We start from the raw sequence: 18,377 nt of genomic DNA on the forward strand, positions 1-18,377 counted from the left end.
GAACGGAAAATTGGTTTCGTAGATATAAACAAATCAATGTTTCTACAATAATAGTATGATGATGCATTTCAACCGATCGAGGTTCACTCACAGGTGTTCTATTGGACAGTTGATGAATTTTGAATTTATAATTTTAAGTTAAACAATAGTAAAAGGGACATCCTTAATACTGTTGAATGTTGTATGCAGTGATGGTAAATTTCGCCCGTCACGCTTGACCCGATTAGTTTTGTTTCATCAAACGACTGGCACTGTTCTCAATTGACGGAGCCTCACTACTCGCATGACGGACAAAGCACGACAACAATCAACATTTCTCCATCATCGACTGGCGAAGCTCCTACTACACATGGTCAAAATTTCTCCTGAGAGTGACTGGTAAATCTCTTCACACTTCGATCGGCTGCTGACGGCAGGTACAACTAATTGAACGACTTGCTGGCAGAGAGCAACAATTGCAATAAACAACTGAAAACGAGCTTGCTGGCAGGAGCAACAATAATAATAAATGCGTTTTTTTTTCGTCATCGGTTGCTTGAATGCGATTGCTTGACTAGGTTATTATTTTAGCTTCAAATGAATGGGGAATGAATGACTGGCAAACGAAGTGACTGGTCGTTAAGGAACAGTCAATTGAGTTTGACGGACCAAGAGGCTTCACAGTCACAGCTTCACGCCTCATGACGATGATATTTGTCAAGCCTGGTTGTATGCAACATTGTAGTGAAAATGCATACACTTCATAATTCAAAAGCAAACTCATCTTCTGATTAATATCAGCAAGTTTAGTATAAGAATGAGTAAATAATCTTTAACTTTTACAAAAGTCAAAACCATTAAACCTAAGGTTGCCAGATTGCTCAGTTTTACCCGGGTTTGCCATGTAAAATTAAAATGTTTGAATGTAAAATTTGGGAACAGTCCGGCCAAGCCCGGTTGCCCGGATTTTGCCTGGATTTGTTCACCTTTTTTGGCAAATCAAACAAAAAAATGAAAAATTGTGTTGTAAATATATGTTATTTATCTATGTATCGAAAAACGACATTTTTAAGCAATTTTTACAAATATAATCATGAAAGGTTTTTTTGGAAGCCTTGAATGCGATATAAAATCTGCAATAAATATTGATGGAGATTTTTTTTTAAATTATTTTTGATTGATTTTTGTTGAGTTATTTCTTGATTTTGACAAAATTTGCCCGGATATTGCCCAGATTTAAGGTCGTCAATTTTGAAATCAAATGCCCGGATTTTGCCAAGTCTTTATATAAAATTGACCTAATTTTGTCGGCCCGGATACGTGCTGGAAAAATTCTGGCAATCTTAATTAAACTCTAGTTAAAAAAAATGCCGCGCATTGTCCCTAAAAATTTTTGATTTTAAGACCTGGTTTTGCGTGTTTTTGAACTCAATGAAAGAGGTTCTAGGAACGTTTTAAGAGAGTGAGAAAAAGCTGAAAAACATCAAAAGGAAAATTTTAACCCATAAATGACTCATTTAAAATGAGTATAAATCAAAAAAGTTATAGCTGTTTTGTTTGGATAATTGCTTTTCGCACTATTCATTGATCGTTTGAACACATTTTATTATTGATTCTCATAAAATAATTAAATGAAATTGATTATTAACTAGCTGATTTAACTCTCAACTATGTAAAACTTAGTCGAGGAAATATGTTACTGATGATGTTTTTCATCTCAAAATTGTAAAATAGATTATAATATATTACTTCGGTAAGACATTTATAAATTTTTAATGATATAGATGCCTTTCTAAATTATTTCTAGTTAAGAATAAAAAATCCTGTTTTTTGTGTAGAATTTGTCGATCAAGTTTGTTCCATGGAAGGTGTATAAAAAGTCCTAGGAAATAAATAATAGCATCAAAAGATTCCTTGAATATTGAAGGAATCCTGAATAATAAAATTTATTGTCGCTGACTTGAAAATTGGACTTTTCCACTTTTTTGAGGATTTGAACCACTGCTGCGGCCCTTCCTGGCTAATGGCATAGTGGTTGCACTCCGTGATTGATTCGAGATAATCAACATTTCTCAATGAACCGAATGAAAAGTTGCTTTTGTACTCCTATACTCCTATGCTCCTAAAATTTCTAAGTTTTTATTAAAATTCCTGCCTTCAGCTGTCAAGACCCATTTCAGAAGCATTTAGTTTATAATAATCATACGTGGAGAAACAGAATCGTAACCACTTTTTAATCAAGATCTTAAAACGCTGAAATCGTCCCTGTGACGTAATTCACTAGATAGATCCAAAAAATAATTCAGTTTAAAATATTGCATCCTTCTAAACAGTGTTAAAGCTGTGATAATTGCAGCAACCTCCATAAAAGAATGATAAATTTCAATAAAGCCGAATGGCATAAACTGTGTTACTTGGGAAAAAACGGGTCGCTTGATTGTTTCTGCTCAGAAGTGAAGACCCGTTATTTTGAAGATCATTTGTGTCCAGCAATTGTTGTATTTTTATAATAGTTATTGTGAATTTTTTGTAAAAGTTATTGTAAATGGTTTTGAGGAAGACCACTCGATCAATAATTTCAAATATTAGATTTCAAGCCAGGTGTACGTCTCGGTGGTCGAGTGGTAAGCGTGGTAAGACGGTAATCGCTGGTCCACTTATGGCATGGGTTCGATTCCCATCTCGGTACTGGGTGTTAAATGTTAATCTTAAGTTGTCCGCGTCATTTATTCAGTCTGTTAAGGGGATTTTTTTTATTATCTGACAATTTGCGCCGGGGGTCTTCAGATTTTCCCCAAAATTGAAAATTTGGTTTATTTTTGCGACTTAAAAACACATGTATTTTTTCAGATTTCTAACATTTTTATTTTTTGAGTTAGCTTCGGTTAGATTTTTTTGTAATTAAAAAATAACCATTTTTCAAAGCTACATAACTCTGTTGTTTCTCAACGGAAATTATAAAATAGCACATCAAAATGCATTGAAATTTTATTAGCTTTCCAAATAAAATAGTTGAAAAAAATTAAATAATGACCTTCAACATGAAAAGTTGTAAATAAACTTTAAATGGCGTCTAAAAGTACCGTCTGCACCACCGAATATTTTGCATAAAATACCATTGTAAAGCTCGATTCATGATGCAACTTTCATCTGAAGACACCAAAGTGGGCCATTAACACCTTGAAGAGTTATGAAAGAAATAATGACAATAAATCTCTTTTTTTTTGCATCGAAAACAAACAATGATCGAACAACTGCACTCACATATGGAGATAGCAAGCACTTCTAACAACATGGAAACAAAAGAACTTACCAAAGCAGGTAAAAACACTACTTTTTCGTGCTTTGTAGAGTGTTTGCAGAAAAAATGACTTTAAATTTTAACCAAAATTCTTAGTATCGTATTTTTAATGTGATATAACTAATAATGGGAATGTTGCTTTTACAACCTGGTCATATACTATATAACTTATTAACTTTTCGATCAAAGATCATTGTGAAACATAATCAATGCCAATAGTAGAAGGTTCAGTCCCTCTGTTTGGAATCACAAAAATGTGATTAAAAAATGAAATATAGACGTGCTTTACATAGTTTTTATATCGGGAGCTAAGCACTGGACACCAAAATTCTTTCCCATTGATCAATAAAGTATGAGAAAGTGGCACAAATGTTGTAGAAATAATCGAAGAGCTGAGTATGGCCAGCTCAGGCTGTAAAGTGATGAAAATATGATACTTACACCGTATTCGTTTTCTACATTCGTCCAGTTTTAAGGTTTACCATACTAGAACAAACATAGTTCGTTGTCAGTGTTTTGCTACCTCGATCGCTCACACACGAATCTTCAGTGTTCCACCGTCCATTTTAATCAAATCTGGGGAATTTCGGATGCAAAACTTAGCGCATAAACTTCTAAAAATGACAGTAAAATGTGCATAACTCGCTGTGACCTGGTGCAAAACTGGGTATAACTAAACGAATACGTTATTAGATTTTTGGATATAACATGAAGTCAGTTAAGCTGCAACAATCTACCGCCTCTACTTTTATAACAGTCCCATATATAAAAACAAGCAAGCGAGACAATCAGCTTTTTCTGTTTTGGAATATATTTTTAAATTGTGACCACCACTTTCAGCATAAAAGAAAATCGTTTCTAGGTTGTCATAATTAATCGTTAGACCTGAAATTTTCGAAATTGGGTTATTGGTAAGGTCGAGAGCACCATTTTTATTCATTATGGGACTGTTAATCGACAATATTTGAAACCTTTTTCAAATCTACTAGCATAACAGTCCCATACAGAATATATTTTTCTCGCCAAGTTACTATCTAAGACTTGAATTTGATCATTTTTGAACTTCTAAATGCAATTGTCAGAAAAAGAAACATACTTTTGGAAAAATATCGTGATTTGCACATTGTAAGTTGAATCTTTTTACGATTTTTGATTGCATCCGATAGTTTTTCGCTCAGGAAGTCATTCCTAAGAAAGGCAGACCAGCCTTCGAAAACTAGTGTGCATCATTCGACATCAAGTGAGTTAAAAAAATGTTTAAATGATTCAAAGCAATAAACCAAAGACTATTTCGCCGAAAGAAGCATTGAAAAGTAACCAAATCCGTGGTATTTCACATATGGGACTGTTATTCAGGTATATTTCATATAGAAATATAGCGAATTGATTTTTTTTTTCGAAATTTCTAGAACAAAACCTCTTTTTTTAGTGTTTTATTTTGAAGCCCTATGTTGACCTAAAATGACGAAAATTCATATGGGACTGTTATGCGATTAGGAGCAGTCTGAAAAGGACGAAAAAATAGTGTTTTTTACCTGCTTTGATGAGTTCTTTTGTTTCCATGTTGTTAGAAGTGTTTGCTATCTCCATATGTAAGTGCAGTTGTTCGACCATTGTTTGTTTTCGATGCAAAAAAAGAGATTTATTGTCAATATTTCTTTCATAACTCTTCAAGGTGTTAATGGCCCACTTTGGTGTCTTCAGATGAAAGTTGCATCATGAATTGAGCTATATAATAATATTTTTTGCAAAATATTCGGTGGTGCAGACGGTACTTTTAGACGCCATTTAAAGTTTATTTACAACTTTTCATGTTGAAGGTCATTATTTAATTTTTTTCAACTATTTTATTTGGAAAGCTGATAAAATTTCAATGCATTTTGATGTGCTATTTTATAATTTCCGTTAAGAAACAACAGAGTTATGTAGCTTTGAAAAATGGTTATTTTTTAATTACAAAAAAATCTAACCGAAGCTAACTCGAAAAATAAAAATGTTAGAAATCTGAAAAAATACATGTGTTTTTAAGTCGCAAAAATGAACCAAATTTTCAATTTTGGGGAATATCTAAAGACCCCCGGCGCAAACCCGTCAGATAATAAAAAAAAAATCCCCTTAAGCCTAAATCGGCTAAGACGATGTGTGTCTTTTTAGAAAAGGGGGCGTCTATAAACAGAAAGAATGATTTTGGGATAAGCTTCGTAAGTCGTAAGAAATCAAATATGAACGGTGCGAAAATTTACACGCGAGGTTTTATCCAAACTGTAAACTGTACTTTGATTTAAACTTATGGGTCGAAGGCAAGAAAAGAAGGTTATTGATAGTGAGTATTCAACGTTTTAGCGATATTTTCATGAAAATTCTTCATATTGACAATGGAAATTGCACAAAGTATGATTATTTCACCCAATTTTTTTTAATGCGTTGCCAAAAAAGAGGGTCGTCCATCATTAACGATGATTTTGTGAAAATATGTTAATGAAAACTACAAGCTTTTAACGTGAAAGTAACTTTTGAATTAAAAATGGGAAAAATTGAAAAACCTTTCCAAAACCATCGATCTCAGCTCTTAAATCTTGAGGTCTAAAGGTGGAAAACTTTTCCTTGATGGATGGGGTCTACAGTTTTCCGGCATTCGGTTTTCGATGAGGCTTCACTAAACATTTTACAGAGATGATCTGAGATGGATGCTCCGATCAATCATCAAACATAGCTCGCGTGATAATATTTATTTAGTTTCTACCTTTAGTGGCTCAGCAAATGCGCCATCACACTGAGCACTCATCTGTTGTTGATGTTTTTTTTTTGCTGAAGGCTGCTGCCATTTGTGTTTTTGCTAATTGTAATTTAACAGCGTGATATGGAAACCGGCGCATAACCAGAAGCAAATTCCCGGCAAATAGCTTCCATCCGTCTTCACGATATCGTACCTCAACTATCGAAATTCGGGGAGGCACTTTCGAAAATTAAATCAACCATAAGGAGTACCATTACATCGATTCTGCGTATAAAAAGGTAGCAAAACATAAAAATGAGGAAAGCCATAATCTGTGAAAAAATGTATCGCCACTACAGCATGGGATAAAAAACAACCCCCCATGTATATCTGCCAGGGCAAAAAGTTATTAAAGTTGATTTTTTGTACCTTTATTGCTCTCTCCGGTTACATTTGGGTCTGGCATAAATTTACATTCCCGACTGTGGTACCGTTCATCCATGAGATTGTCGTCTGCAGTTAAATTGAGCGAGCGAAGCAAATTAAGGCTTGATATCTTATCGCACTGCTTCCAGTTTTGAGTCTCGAAATCAATTTCAATTTGAACCCCCAGAAAAAAATGTATGAGCTACCAGAAGTCGAAATCGAAAAAGGTAAATTCAAACTGTGGCGTCGTCGTCGTCGTCGTCGTCGTCTTTGAGAAACTGACGATGGCCGGTGGCCAAGTTTTTCATTCTCTAGCCTAGCTTAAGAATCGATTTTTCCGCCTGGATGCAAACGGTACTGCGGTTTTATCGTTTGCCAAAAAAAGGCTATTTGAATTTTTGAATAGAAAAATTCAAACCAAGTTGATTTAAATTAAGTTTTTCACGATTTAATTAACATGGTCTTGACACCCACAGATCAAACCTTACGCCAAAGAGGGGAACCCAGCTTAGTAGTACAACTGGCATGAAATATAAGTTGAAAATAATATTAAAAATAACATTGAACAATTGACATTGTATACAAACCTGAGCACAAGCCTGTATGCGAAATAATAGTTAAAGAAAAAAACGAAACATTTCTCCCGATCCCATGTCAAAAGAAAAAAAAATTCAAATTTATCATATCTGTCGTATGCATTTTTAATATTCAGTCTTCCTATATAGATTGGTGTTTTTACTTTGGTGACTTCATAATGTTTCATTAGTCAAACACATGTTATCTTTTTTCTTCATTGTTAATTGAACGATGGATAAATTTTCCATTCTTGTATTTTTACCCAAAGGATTTTTACAATTTCTCGTACACAGTAAAAGGGAATCGCCAAAACCGGTAGATTTTCACCGAATTTTTAACATAATCTCGGTGATATTTTACAGGAATTTTAGGAAATTTTTACCGAAAGTAAGCTAATTTGTGTCGATAAACTAAGCATTTTTACCGAACAATCGACAATTTTTACCGAACACTCTGTGAACGTTCGGTAAATAACTGCTCGGTAAAATATGGAACCGAACACGTAGTTTCCCTGTTAGTGTGCATGCTTGTAGGAAAACCGAGTTTTGGTAAAAGCCTCTTCAATTTGTGTTCTCCCTTCAGAGTCTACCATTCTTGATTGATGTCCTAGACATATCTTTTCTTGTGGTTTTGTCATAGTAACCTTTCCTATTACTGGACTTAAGTTGAAAGTCAGGATAAGAAGAGAAATTAAACCACGGATCGTCTGATTGGCATCCAAATACCTACAGTTGACTACCCAACCTGAATTGAAACCTCGATGGAGTGGACCAAATGAGTGACATGGTCACATTTGACAGGGCTTGTGATATAGCTCAGTTGGCAAGTTAGCTGCTTCCTGAGCCGATGTCCATGAATTCGAGCCCAAGAGTAAATATCGATCACAGTTGTACCGGATTAGTATTACAATGACTGTCCGCCAACTGCATCGTTGATATAAATCGCGGATGACATAAAGATGTCACAACGACTATAATCGAAACTAAAAAAAAGTCACATTTGACAGGCCAATGTTCAAATTGAGCTGGATGCCTAGGTGTTGAGAATTTGACACAAATACCCTGGATGTTGGAATTTCCCCTTTCCTGTAATTGTACTTATCACGATAAATTGTTTGCAATTTTTTTTGCAAAACTAGAGTTTAATTTATATATCAATGGAAAGCCAATAACTTGACCAAAAAAAACCCACTCAACAAATTATATAACTTACTGAAAAAGGGCATTATTTTTTTAGTTGAAATTTGTATTTGACATGTTCCACAAAATTGTGTGTTTCAACAATTTGAAGAACTTACTCCAATATAGCAAGTTTCTAAAACGTATACTAAAAAAGATATAAATTAAAAATTTAAAATTACTTGTATTATTTTTAAAATGCTCGTAACTTTTATAATTATAATGCGATCTTGATGGTTTTTTTGATAAAGTTTCGTAAAATAATAAGATCTACAACTTTTGTGAAGCCAACAAGTCTCCAAACTACAATAGGATGAAAACCTCATAAAATGTGTTTCTAGGTTCGCTTGAATGTAGTGGTCATAAATCATTTTGATTGGGATCTCGAGTCCTTTTGCCAGTAGTGCTTTATCAAACATATCATTTTTGGCATAGTACACCTTTCAGTTCATTTTTGCAACCTCTTCTATGCACGGAGAAAAAAAGACCACAGTTGTTCTAATTATTTCAGCTAGCTAGACTATTATATTTATAGATGAATGCTGATTTTAAGCATTCATCTATAAATATAATAGATTAAACTATACATTCCTGGTTGACGTCTCACATCTATATATATAAAAATGAATTTCTGTCTGTCTGTCTGTCTGTCTTTCTGTCTGTTCCCTATAGACTCAGAAACTACTGAACAGATTTACGTGAAACTTGGCAGGAGGGGGTATTGGGGGCCGGGGAAGGTTCCTATTATGGTTTGGGACCCCTCCCCCTAACAGGAAGGGGGGGGGGCTCCCAAACAAAAGACAAATTTTAGCATTACTCGAAAACCAATCAAGCAAATGGTATCAAATTTGGCATGGGGTGGTATTTGGGAACGGAGAATATTTAAATGAATATTAGGTACCCCTCCCTCCTCTCAGTGGGGTGATAGGAAGGGGGGAGGGGGGCTACCTTGCAATTTTTCATATAACTCGAAAATTATTCAAGATATTTGAACCAAATTTGGCATGAGAAGGTATTTTGATACGAAAAATATTTCAATGATTATTTGAGACCCTTCCCTTTTTGCAATTGAAAGGGGGAGGGGCCTTTTCCATATTTTTTTACATAACTCAAATACTAATCAAGCAAATGGAACCAAATTTGGCATGGGCGGATATTTGGGAACGTGACATGTTCTAAGGATTGTTTGAGACCCCTTCCTTCTTTCAGCGGGGAGAAAGGAAAGAGGGAGGGAAATTTCATACAATTTTTACTGCAAAACTCAAGAACTACAACAGCAAATGGAACCAAATTTGTCATGGAACGATATTTGGGTACGAGAAATGCTTCTTTGAATATTTGGTATCCCTCAATCCTTTAAAAAGGTGAATGAAAAGGGGGAGAAGAGGTCTCCCTTACAATTTTCAGTATAACTGGAGATTTGATCGAGCAAATTTGAACCGTATTTGGCATGTGAGCATATTTGGATACGAGAAATGTTTCTATTTTAAATTGAAGCCCCACATTTTTCAGCGGAAAAAAATAAAGGGGAAAGGGGGGCTACCATACATTTGTTTTGCATAACTTGGGAATTAATAGAGCAAATAATACAAAATTTGGCATCAAAAATTTTTTGAGTACAAAAAATACTTTTATGAATATTTAGTTCTCACCGATCCATTCAATGGGGCGAATGGAAGGGGGTTGATACTTCCTTTCCAGTTTATGCATAACTCAAGAATTTACATCGCAAATAAAACCAAATTTGGCATGAGGTGGTATTTGGGAACTGGGAATATTTCAATGAATATTAGGTACCCCTTCCTCCTTTCAGTTGGGGGATAGGAAGGGGGAGGGGGGCTACCTTACAATTTTTCATATAACTCGAAAACTAATCAAGATTTTGGAACCAAATTTGGCATGGGAAGGTATCTTGACACGGAAAATATTTCTATGATTATTTGGGACCCCTCTCTCTTTGCAGTTGAAAGGGGGAGGGGCCTCTTTCATATTTTTTTTTACATAATTCAAAAACTAATAAAACAATTTTTTCTGCATAACTCAAGAACTACAACAGCAAATAGAACCAAATTTTGCATGGAACGATATTTGTGTAGAAGAAATGCTTCTTTGAATATTTGGTATCCCTCACTCCTTCTTAAAGGTGGATGAAAAGGGAGAGAAAAGATCTCCCTTACAATTTCCAGTATAACTGGAGAGCTGATCGAGCAAATTGAACCATATTTGGCATGTGAGGGTATTTGGATACGAGAAATGTTTCTATTTTAAATTGAAGCCCAAACTTTTTTCAGCGCAAAGATATAAAGGTGGAAAGGGGGGGCTTCCATACAATTTTTTTTGCATAACTCGAGAATTAATAGAGCAAATGAAATAAAATTTGGTATCCAAAAGCATTTGAGTTCAAAAAATACTTTTATGAATATTAAGTTCTCACCCCTCCATTCAATGGGGATAACGGAAGGGATGGTACTTCCTTTCAAGTTTATGCATAACTGAAGAATTTACAACGCAAATAAAACCAAATTTGGCATGGGATCGTATTTCAATACGAGAAATTGTATTGTGTTGCAATCTGAAACTCCAGCTGCAGCTCTCATTTTATAGCGGTTGCTTATGAATTACGTTATAATTTGATTTAAAGTAATGCAAACAAAACAATAAAAATTTGAATAAATTCTGAACATATCATTCGATTTTGAAAGGTGTAGCAAAGCACACCGGGTCAGCTAGTTCATCTATAAATACGATAGATTCAACTGTAGTGGTTTAATTGATTCAACTGTTAATATGATAAATTCAACTACAATTGTATGATCGATTTTAGGCATTCAACCACTGTTCCGAAAATCAATCATTTTCTATCAGCCATGCTTTACTGCATTCAGAGCCAAAAAATCGAAGCAGTCAATTTTTCCTCTCCAACCAAATCATATAAACAATCATGCATGACAACGACGCTGCTGTATTTGATACATTCCCGCAAAACATGATTTGGTAAAGAAGGACGCAGACTATCAGCAACGAACGTCTCGATGGTGATTGCCTTCCTTGGTGGTTTTTAACGTTCTAGGATCACAACTGATAGGTATCAGTTCTGAGAGATGTGTGAAGGTTACAATATGATTTTAAGTTTTTCGCTTTGCGTAGAACAAAATCATTACGAAGTAACCGCAATGAACTTTCCAGCATGTGCTACGGCTTTTTTGAACATGTGGTCCTGGTATTTCTTCAATTTTTTTCCTTCTGAAACATCCATGATCGTCTATCAATAACGAATATTATTATCAATGATGCGAGGATAGACGTTCGGGAATGATTGAGGGAGCGTCGTTCAAAATGTATCACTAAGTATGTCGATCACCGTCGGTTAGCCACGTGAAGAATAGCAACGGTAGCCTCCGATGGAGCATGGTATATTTTCTTGTATCAAGTTAGTGTTGATTTTCGACATATATTCAATAGATACTTTTACCACGTGCGTATCACAGCACTCGGAGATATCAGTATTTTAGCTAGAAACCAATCCTGATTGCTTTTCCTGAGCGATTTTCCGAACATTGCATTCAACTATAAATATAATTGATTCAACTATAGTGGTATAATTAATTCAACCGTAAATATGATAGATTCAACTTCAAATGTATGATTGATTCTAGGTATTGAACTATAAATATAGTAAATTAAACTATATTTTTACGATTGGTTGTGTGCTACTCGAAAACTATAGTGTTCATTCGTGTTCATCGGCAAAAAAATCGTAAGTATGCGACCAGTACGTGTTCCCAGCAGCTATCATAGTGCTGTTTTTAAGGGCTCAGCCGGCATTTCTTGACGTCGGTGGCAAAGCGAAAGCGCTCTCCGGAGATGGGTAAACATTTTACTCTACCAGTTCCTGGCAGCGGTCGTGTAGTAGGGCGATAGTTCATGGAATTGGGAAGGTACACCTACTCTGGTTTTTCTGCACCTCTTGCGTTCCTAGAATTAAATCGTTTTCCTTCGTGAAGTCTTCGCGGCGAAGCATGATCGTCAACGAGTGGAGTAGATTCGACGCCGTTTACTGATGACTAATTAGGTGAAGAAAAACAAATTAGATATGCGTCGTTCGATGCTGAAAAGCGTCGTTCGATGCTGAAAAGCGTCGTTTGTAAAGAAAATAGACTTCCTATGTTGAGGAATAAAATGGTTGGTGAATAGGATGGTGGTGAAAAATCATTCTGAACGGAGATCAGCAACCTTGGTTGAATCCATGCTTCCGAAAATCAATCATTTTCACTGAGCCATGCTTGACTACATTCAGAGCCAAAAAATCAAAGCAGTCAAATTTTCCTTCTTCAACCAAATCATACAAACAATCATGCATGACAACAACGCTTCTGTATTTGAAACACTTTTGCGATACATGATGAGGTAAAAAAGACGCAGACTATCAGCAACGAACGTCTCGATGTTGATTTCCTTCCCCTAACGACTTTCAACCTTTAGGATCATAACTGATATGTATCAGTTCTGAGCGATCTATGTAGGCTATCAGATGATTTTTTATTTTTCGTTTTGCCTAGAAGGACAAAATCATGACTAGGTAACCGCAATGAACTGTCCAGCATGTGCTACAGCTTTTTTGAACATGTGGTCCTGGTGTTTATTCAGATTTTTCCTTTTGAAACATTAATGATCGTCTATCAATAACGAGCATTATCAACAATGATGCGAGGATAGACGTTCGGGAATGATTGAGGGAGCGACGTTCAAAATGTATCACCAAGTATGCCGATCACCGTCGATTAGCCACGTGACGAATAGCAACGGTAGCCTCCGGTGGGGCATGGTATATCTTCTTGTATCAAGTTAGTGTTGATTTTCGACATATATTCAATGGGTACTTTAACCACGTGCGTATCACAGCACTCGGAGGTAGCATCATTCTAGCTAGAAACCATTCCTGATTGCTTTTCTTGAGCGATTTTCCGACCACTGGTTGAATCTACTATAATTTTTGTTGAATGTATGACATCATTCGTTAATTATAGTTGAATCTATTATATTTATAGTTGAATGCACAAAATCAATCAAACAACTATAGCTGAATATATTATATATATTGTTGAATGTACGAAATCAATAGTTGGTCGACAACCAATCAGATCTATGATTGAATATAAGGAAAATATAGTATGGAAATACCATACTTTTTTCTCCGTGTGGGTGTACACAGGCACAGCTCATCTTGGCTTGGCTGGTGATTTTTGTCACCAAGTAGTTCGGATTTGAACCCCCTCGACTATTTGATATGGACGTATGTTCAAGCGAAGGCATGTGGATCCTAGTTTCGATTCTCTAAGAGCTTCAGGGAGAGTAGTTGAGAACGAAAGTGGACACATCGAGTGATCGTTTTTAAATATGATTATCTACGTGTCCGAATGAATAAAACAGTTTTTAAATCATGTTTTTGAAAAGTGTTTTTGAACCTTAATGAACGATTATTGCATTTTTGTGAGGTACTATAGTAACTTAAAAATATTTCAAATCAAAAGTTATATTTTTATTTTAACCGTCAGTACATTTCTGGTGATATTTGAATGAGAAATGTTGTGTTGCCACACGCAGAATAATTTAAAAAAATTTAAAACGGGATTTTCCACGTAAACAAAGATTTTTCAGCATAATTTCGATTCTAAGTACGTGTGTCTTGTAGTAAGCACAGTGTTTAAAGAAAACCTGATATTACTACTTTCCTTCATATAATTATCGCATGAATTTCATGTTAAGTCTAATTGGATAATTTAAATCCGTTTTGTTCATTTGTCTTCTTACTCTTGTGGTTGTTGTAAATTCTTATTAGAAAAGAGAATTGTCAGCCAGCCAATTTCGTTAGCTGTTGTGAATTTGGTACCAATAGCTCTGGAGGCAAGTTCCCTCTCGTTGGACCTGGTGACGATCGCTCGTTTTTAGGTTGGATTGTCCGGAAATTTTTTTTTTACAGAACACCATGAATGCAACAAAGGTAAACTATTTTCCATTAAAATATTTTTTTTTTCATTAAAGCATACTTTTAGATATTTACAGAATTCTAAAACCAAGCTGCGTTGCAGGAGCTGCATAAATTGAAGGGTTTTTAAATGTAGTGTAAGTGATAAACTTTGGTGAAAATAAAATTTATTCACAATGAAATTTGGTTTTATTTTAATCATAATAAACAAAACAAAAATTACAAAGAAAAAAACGACATTAATTTTATACCGATAATAAATAGTTTCCCGGTAGCTTTCACAAACTCACAGCATTGATCTTCAAGTAAATTAGAGGTGAGTTCAATGAAGCACTAATCCTTATAGAGACGCAAATTGATTTCGTAGCATCTACGTTAAAAATTTATTGGATAAAAATTATGTAGGTTTTCACGTAGCCACTACGTGCAGATATTTTGGGTGCATATACATTTGCATAGAAAATTAAATCACGTTGCGCTTATTCAGCATCAAATGAATCGCTTCCAAATTTTTGTTTGCTATTTTCGGCAGTTAGAGCAAGTCCACTGGTGTTGGGAAAAAGTGGTAGAAATTTTGACACTTACGGTACATTTTGAAGATTTTGTCATGTAAAAACATTTTCAAGATCTGTGGCTTTCTAGTTTTTTTACAACACGTGTTATATTTTCGCATGCTGTGATGCAAAAATAGCAATATTTCTATCACATACGGCTGAAATAGAAACAGTGTTGTAAAAAAATTCAACGCCCCAAGATCTTGAAAACATTATTGCATGGTAAAATTTTCAAAATGTCAAAATTTCTACCACTTTTTCCCAACACTAGTGAACTTGCTCTTAAAGCAACCCAAAAAAGTTATGAGAGTTGTAGAAAAATATTAATTCGAAATTTTCATACAAAGCAGGCAGCGGTCTAAAGGGGCATCCTTTCATGCTGCGGAATACCCTCCGATCTACAGTTTTTATTTGGGAAACTCATACAGTGTTGCATCTGTGTTACATGATCAAGATTCCAGTTAAGTATCAAGTTGCGGAACAGGGTCCGAATTAAGATCGGTTTTGTGGCCAGTTTAAGGATCCAGATCTGTATGAGGGTCAAAATCAGGGTCTCGAATACAATAAGGATCAAGATCAGAATCTGATTCGAGTACAGGATCAGCATAAGGAAAAGGATCCAGATCGGAAGCGAGATCAGAATAGGTTATAGGATCAAAATCAGGATAAGTTAAAGGATCAGGATACAAATCAGGAACGATTCCAGGTAAAGATTAGGGTTCGAATCCGGTTTTAGAATAAGATCAGATTCAGCATCAGAATAAGGTGCCGATTAGAATCAAGATAAATTTCAGGATCAAAATAGGAGTAAGTTTAAAGTTCATGATCAGGTAAGAATCATGACCCATATCAATATCAGGGTTTGGGTCAAGGTTCTGAATTTAGATCAAAATCAGGATAAAATTCTGTATCATAATCTAGCTCATTTGAAGGATCAGAAAAATGTAATCGATCTACAATAGATTATGATCTTCATTCAGGTCAGTTATGAATATGAACAGTATCTACTTCTCTTCAACGGACTTTTTCAGGCGTAGAAAATGATTCTAACGTCGCACTGACTGTAATTGTACCACATTTTCTCCTAATATATTGCAATCATGAAATTTCATAGTTTCAAACTAAAAAAAACAAGTCACTTCAAAAGTAAACAACAGCTCACCTTATACACTTCCGAGAAAAATCCGGCCCCGATCTTCTCCCGCACGAAATCGTCCAGGCAGTAGAGGGCGGAGACGGCCGTCCGCAGAGCCCGGCAACTGGGTCCGGTTACCGAACGATCCGAACATCCGGTCCGATTCAGTGGCGGCCCCGGGCCGCTGTGTTGTCCCACGTTCATCGTTTTACGATCAGCTCACAACTCCGACGTTCCAACACTGATTATTAAAACCAATTGGATGTACGCACACACCGCGAACACTCCCGTAATCCTTCCAAGATCGTTCGGCTATCCCACAAAATAACAACAATTCTAACCTGGGAGAGAGAAAGGGTGGGTTATCACCCAAACAACAATCAGAACACCGTGGCTACCGATGAAGTTTGGTAGTGGGTACACTTTCTTTGAACCGACTGACACCGCCGCTTGTCATCGGCTTTCGTAGTACAAATTGGCCCTCGGCTGCGTCATTCGGTAATTCCGAGGTGCAATCCCTTTTAATTTTTGTTTTGACTGGGACGCTTTTTGGGTATCAGACAATTGGACGTAATTCACAACCAGTAGGGTTCACCACTTCCCGGTACGTAATTCGATACGGTGCTGCTGTTTCTGCTTCTGTAAGCTTTGATTTTTTTTTTCCTGTTTCCCTTAACATGGGCTAGCTGATTGATGGGAAGCTTGTAATATCGCCGGAAAAACAAGGTATTTTGACACTTTCAATCACACACTTTTTCTTTCTTTTTTTTCAAGAAGGGCTAGAGACAGCCTAATAAGGCTTAGGGATGCAACAATTTTAGTCGATTTGGCCACTAATTAGAAGAGGGGGAAGATGAAGAAAAGTAACAGGAAGAATTTGTTGCCTCTGTTATTGATACAACAGGTGATGTCTGAAAAAAAAGAAAAAAAAACATCATTAGAATGGTTTAAGATCACAAACAATATATATCTTTTTTTAATTCCACTTAAATTAAATTAAAAAAAAATAAAGATGATCGAGTTACTTGAAATAGCAGGGAGCTTTCATTTAATTTTTTGTGTTAAGCGTCAATATGTCAATAAAGACCAACAAGGAATTGTTTTTGTATGTTTGCAACAGAGATATTGAACAATGAAAACATGCAATTTTTAAAAGAAATTACACCTAAAGTACCATTAAACTTCAAAACAGTGCAGTGACTTGACTCCTTGAATGAAGTTGTGTAGTTTTACAGTTAGTTTTTTTTTAAAATGTCTTTTAAACACTCACAATCTGTGTACAGTCTTTTGCCTAATTGGCTGAAACTTGAAAAAGTCGATAAAAATGCATTTGAATTAGTTTTTTGCCGAAAGTAGAAAACCAGTCACTGTAGGGCCATAATAAGACCCCCCCCCCACCCCCCTTCCCCCCGGGGCAGTATGAGCATCATTGATCGGGGCACGATGAGCTTTTTCTGCCATAGAATCTAGCAGCGAATTCAACTCGATGAAGTCAACTGAATAATAGAGCAACAGCTTGTCTTGTTTCATCTGACGATTTTGCCTATTGGTAAGGTGTCGGAGAGGTAATCACTATTCGAGTTCGATTCCTGGTGGAGGTGATTTTTTTTCTTTTATCATTCATGATCGATGCATTTTGCACTAAACGGTGACGCATAGATCCATCAAACAAAGCAATAACAAAATAATTTAAGTCTGTTTGTAGAAATCAAACAATTCACACACGCTCATACATTTTTTTTTGTTTATTTGTGACATTTTACCAACGCTTTGGCATTCGTGTCAAGCTCATACATTATGTTCTGGTACTTTGTTTGGCGAATGATGCTTTTAGCCGTATAATGTAACAATAAAAAAAATCAATCTCGAATGGTATTTAAAAAAAAATCACCCCGAACAGGAATCGAACTCGAGTTTTTTGATAACCTCTCCTACACCTTGCCAATAGGCTAAATCGTTAGATGAAACAAGTGAAGCTGTAGCTCTATTATTCAGTTGACTTCATCGAGTTGAGTTCGCTGCTAGATTCTATGGCAGAAAACGCTCATCGTGCCCCGATTGATAGTGCTCTGTTCCCCCCGAGTCAACAAATTCAAGTAAAACGCGTTTTAAAATTGATTAAAGTGAAAAATCAAATATTTAATGATGGTGAAAATTGAGAAACAAAGTGTAAATCATTTCCAGTGCGTACATTTTAGATCAAAATGATTTAAAGGTCATAAAGCTTTTTTCATGGTGCTCAAAAATTATAATATTTTCGTCACTTGAGAACCTAGCTGGTTATTTTTTAATATTACTGTAAAGATGATAAGGATATTTCTTTTTCGACGAAAAATTAATACTATAGGTTAGAGATGTACCGAATAGTGGTATTCGGCGAACGGCCGAATACCGAATATTAACCTTTTCAACTATTCGGCCGAATATTCGGTCGAATATTCTATTGAGTTTGTAATGAAAAAAACCTAAGCGATTATTTGAATGCTTTCCATTTCTTCCATATTAATGCCCCTCATTATTCTCGAT

General features: G+C 35.5%; 1 protein-coding gene across 1 annotated transcript in view; it reads right to left on the reverse strand.

Annotated features, from left to right (window-relative positions):
* LOC129740352 (probable serine/threonine-protein kinase roco5) overlaps positions 1-18,377 on the reverse strand; it is a 297,031-nt gene that overhangs the window by 231,827 nt on the left and 46,827 nt on the right. The window contains exon 2 of the mRNA XM_055732005.1: positions 15,879-16,762. Coding sequence (XP_055587980.1) covers positions 15,879-16,055 — 177 coding nt within the window. The 5' untranslated portion in view covers positions 16,056-16,762. The remainder of the gene's footprint in view (positions 1-15,878; positions 16,763-18,377) is intronic.

This window comes from Uranotaenia lowii, chromosome 1, assembly GCF_029784155.1.
Source record: "Uranotaenia lowii strain MFRU-FL chromosome 1, ASM2978415v1, whole genome shotgun sequence".
Classification (NCBI taxonomy): Eukaryota; Metazoa; Arthropoda; class Insecta; order Diptera; family Culicidae; genus Uranotaenia; species Uranotaenia lowii.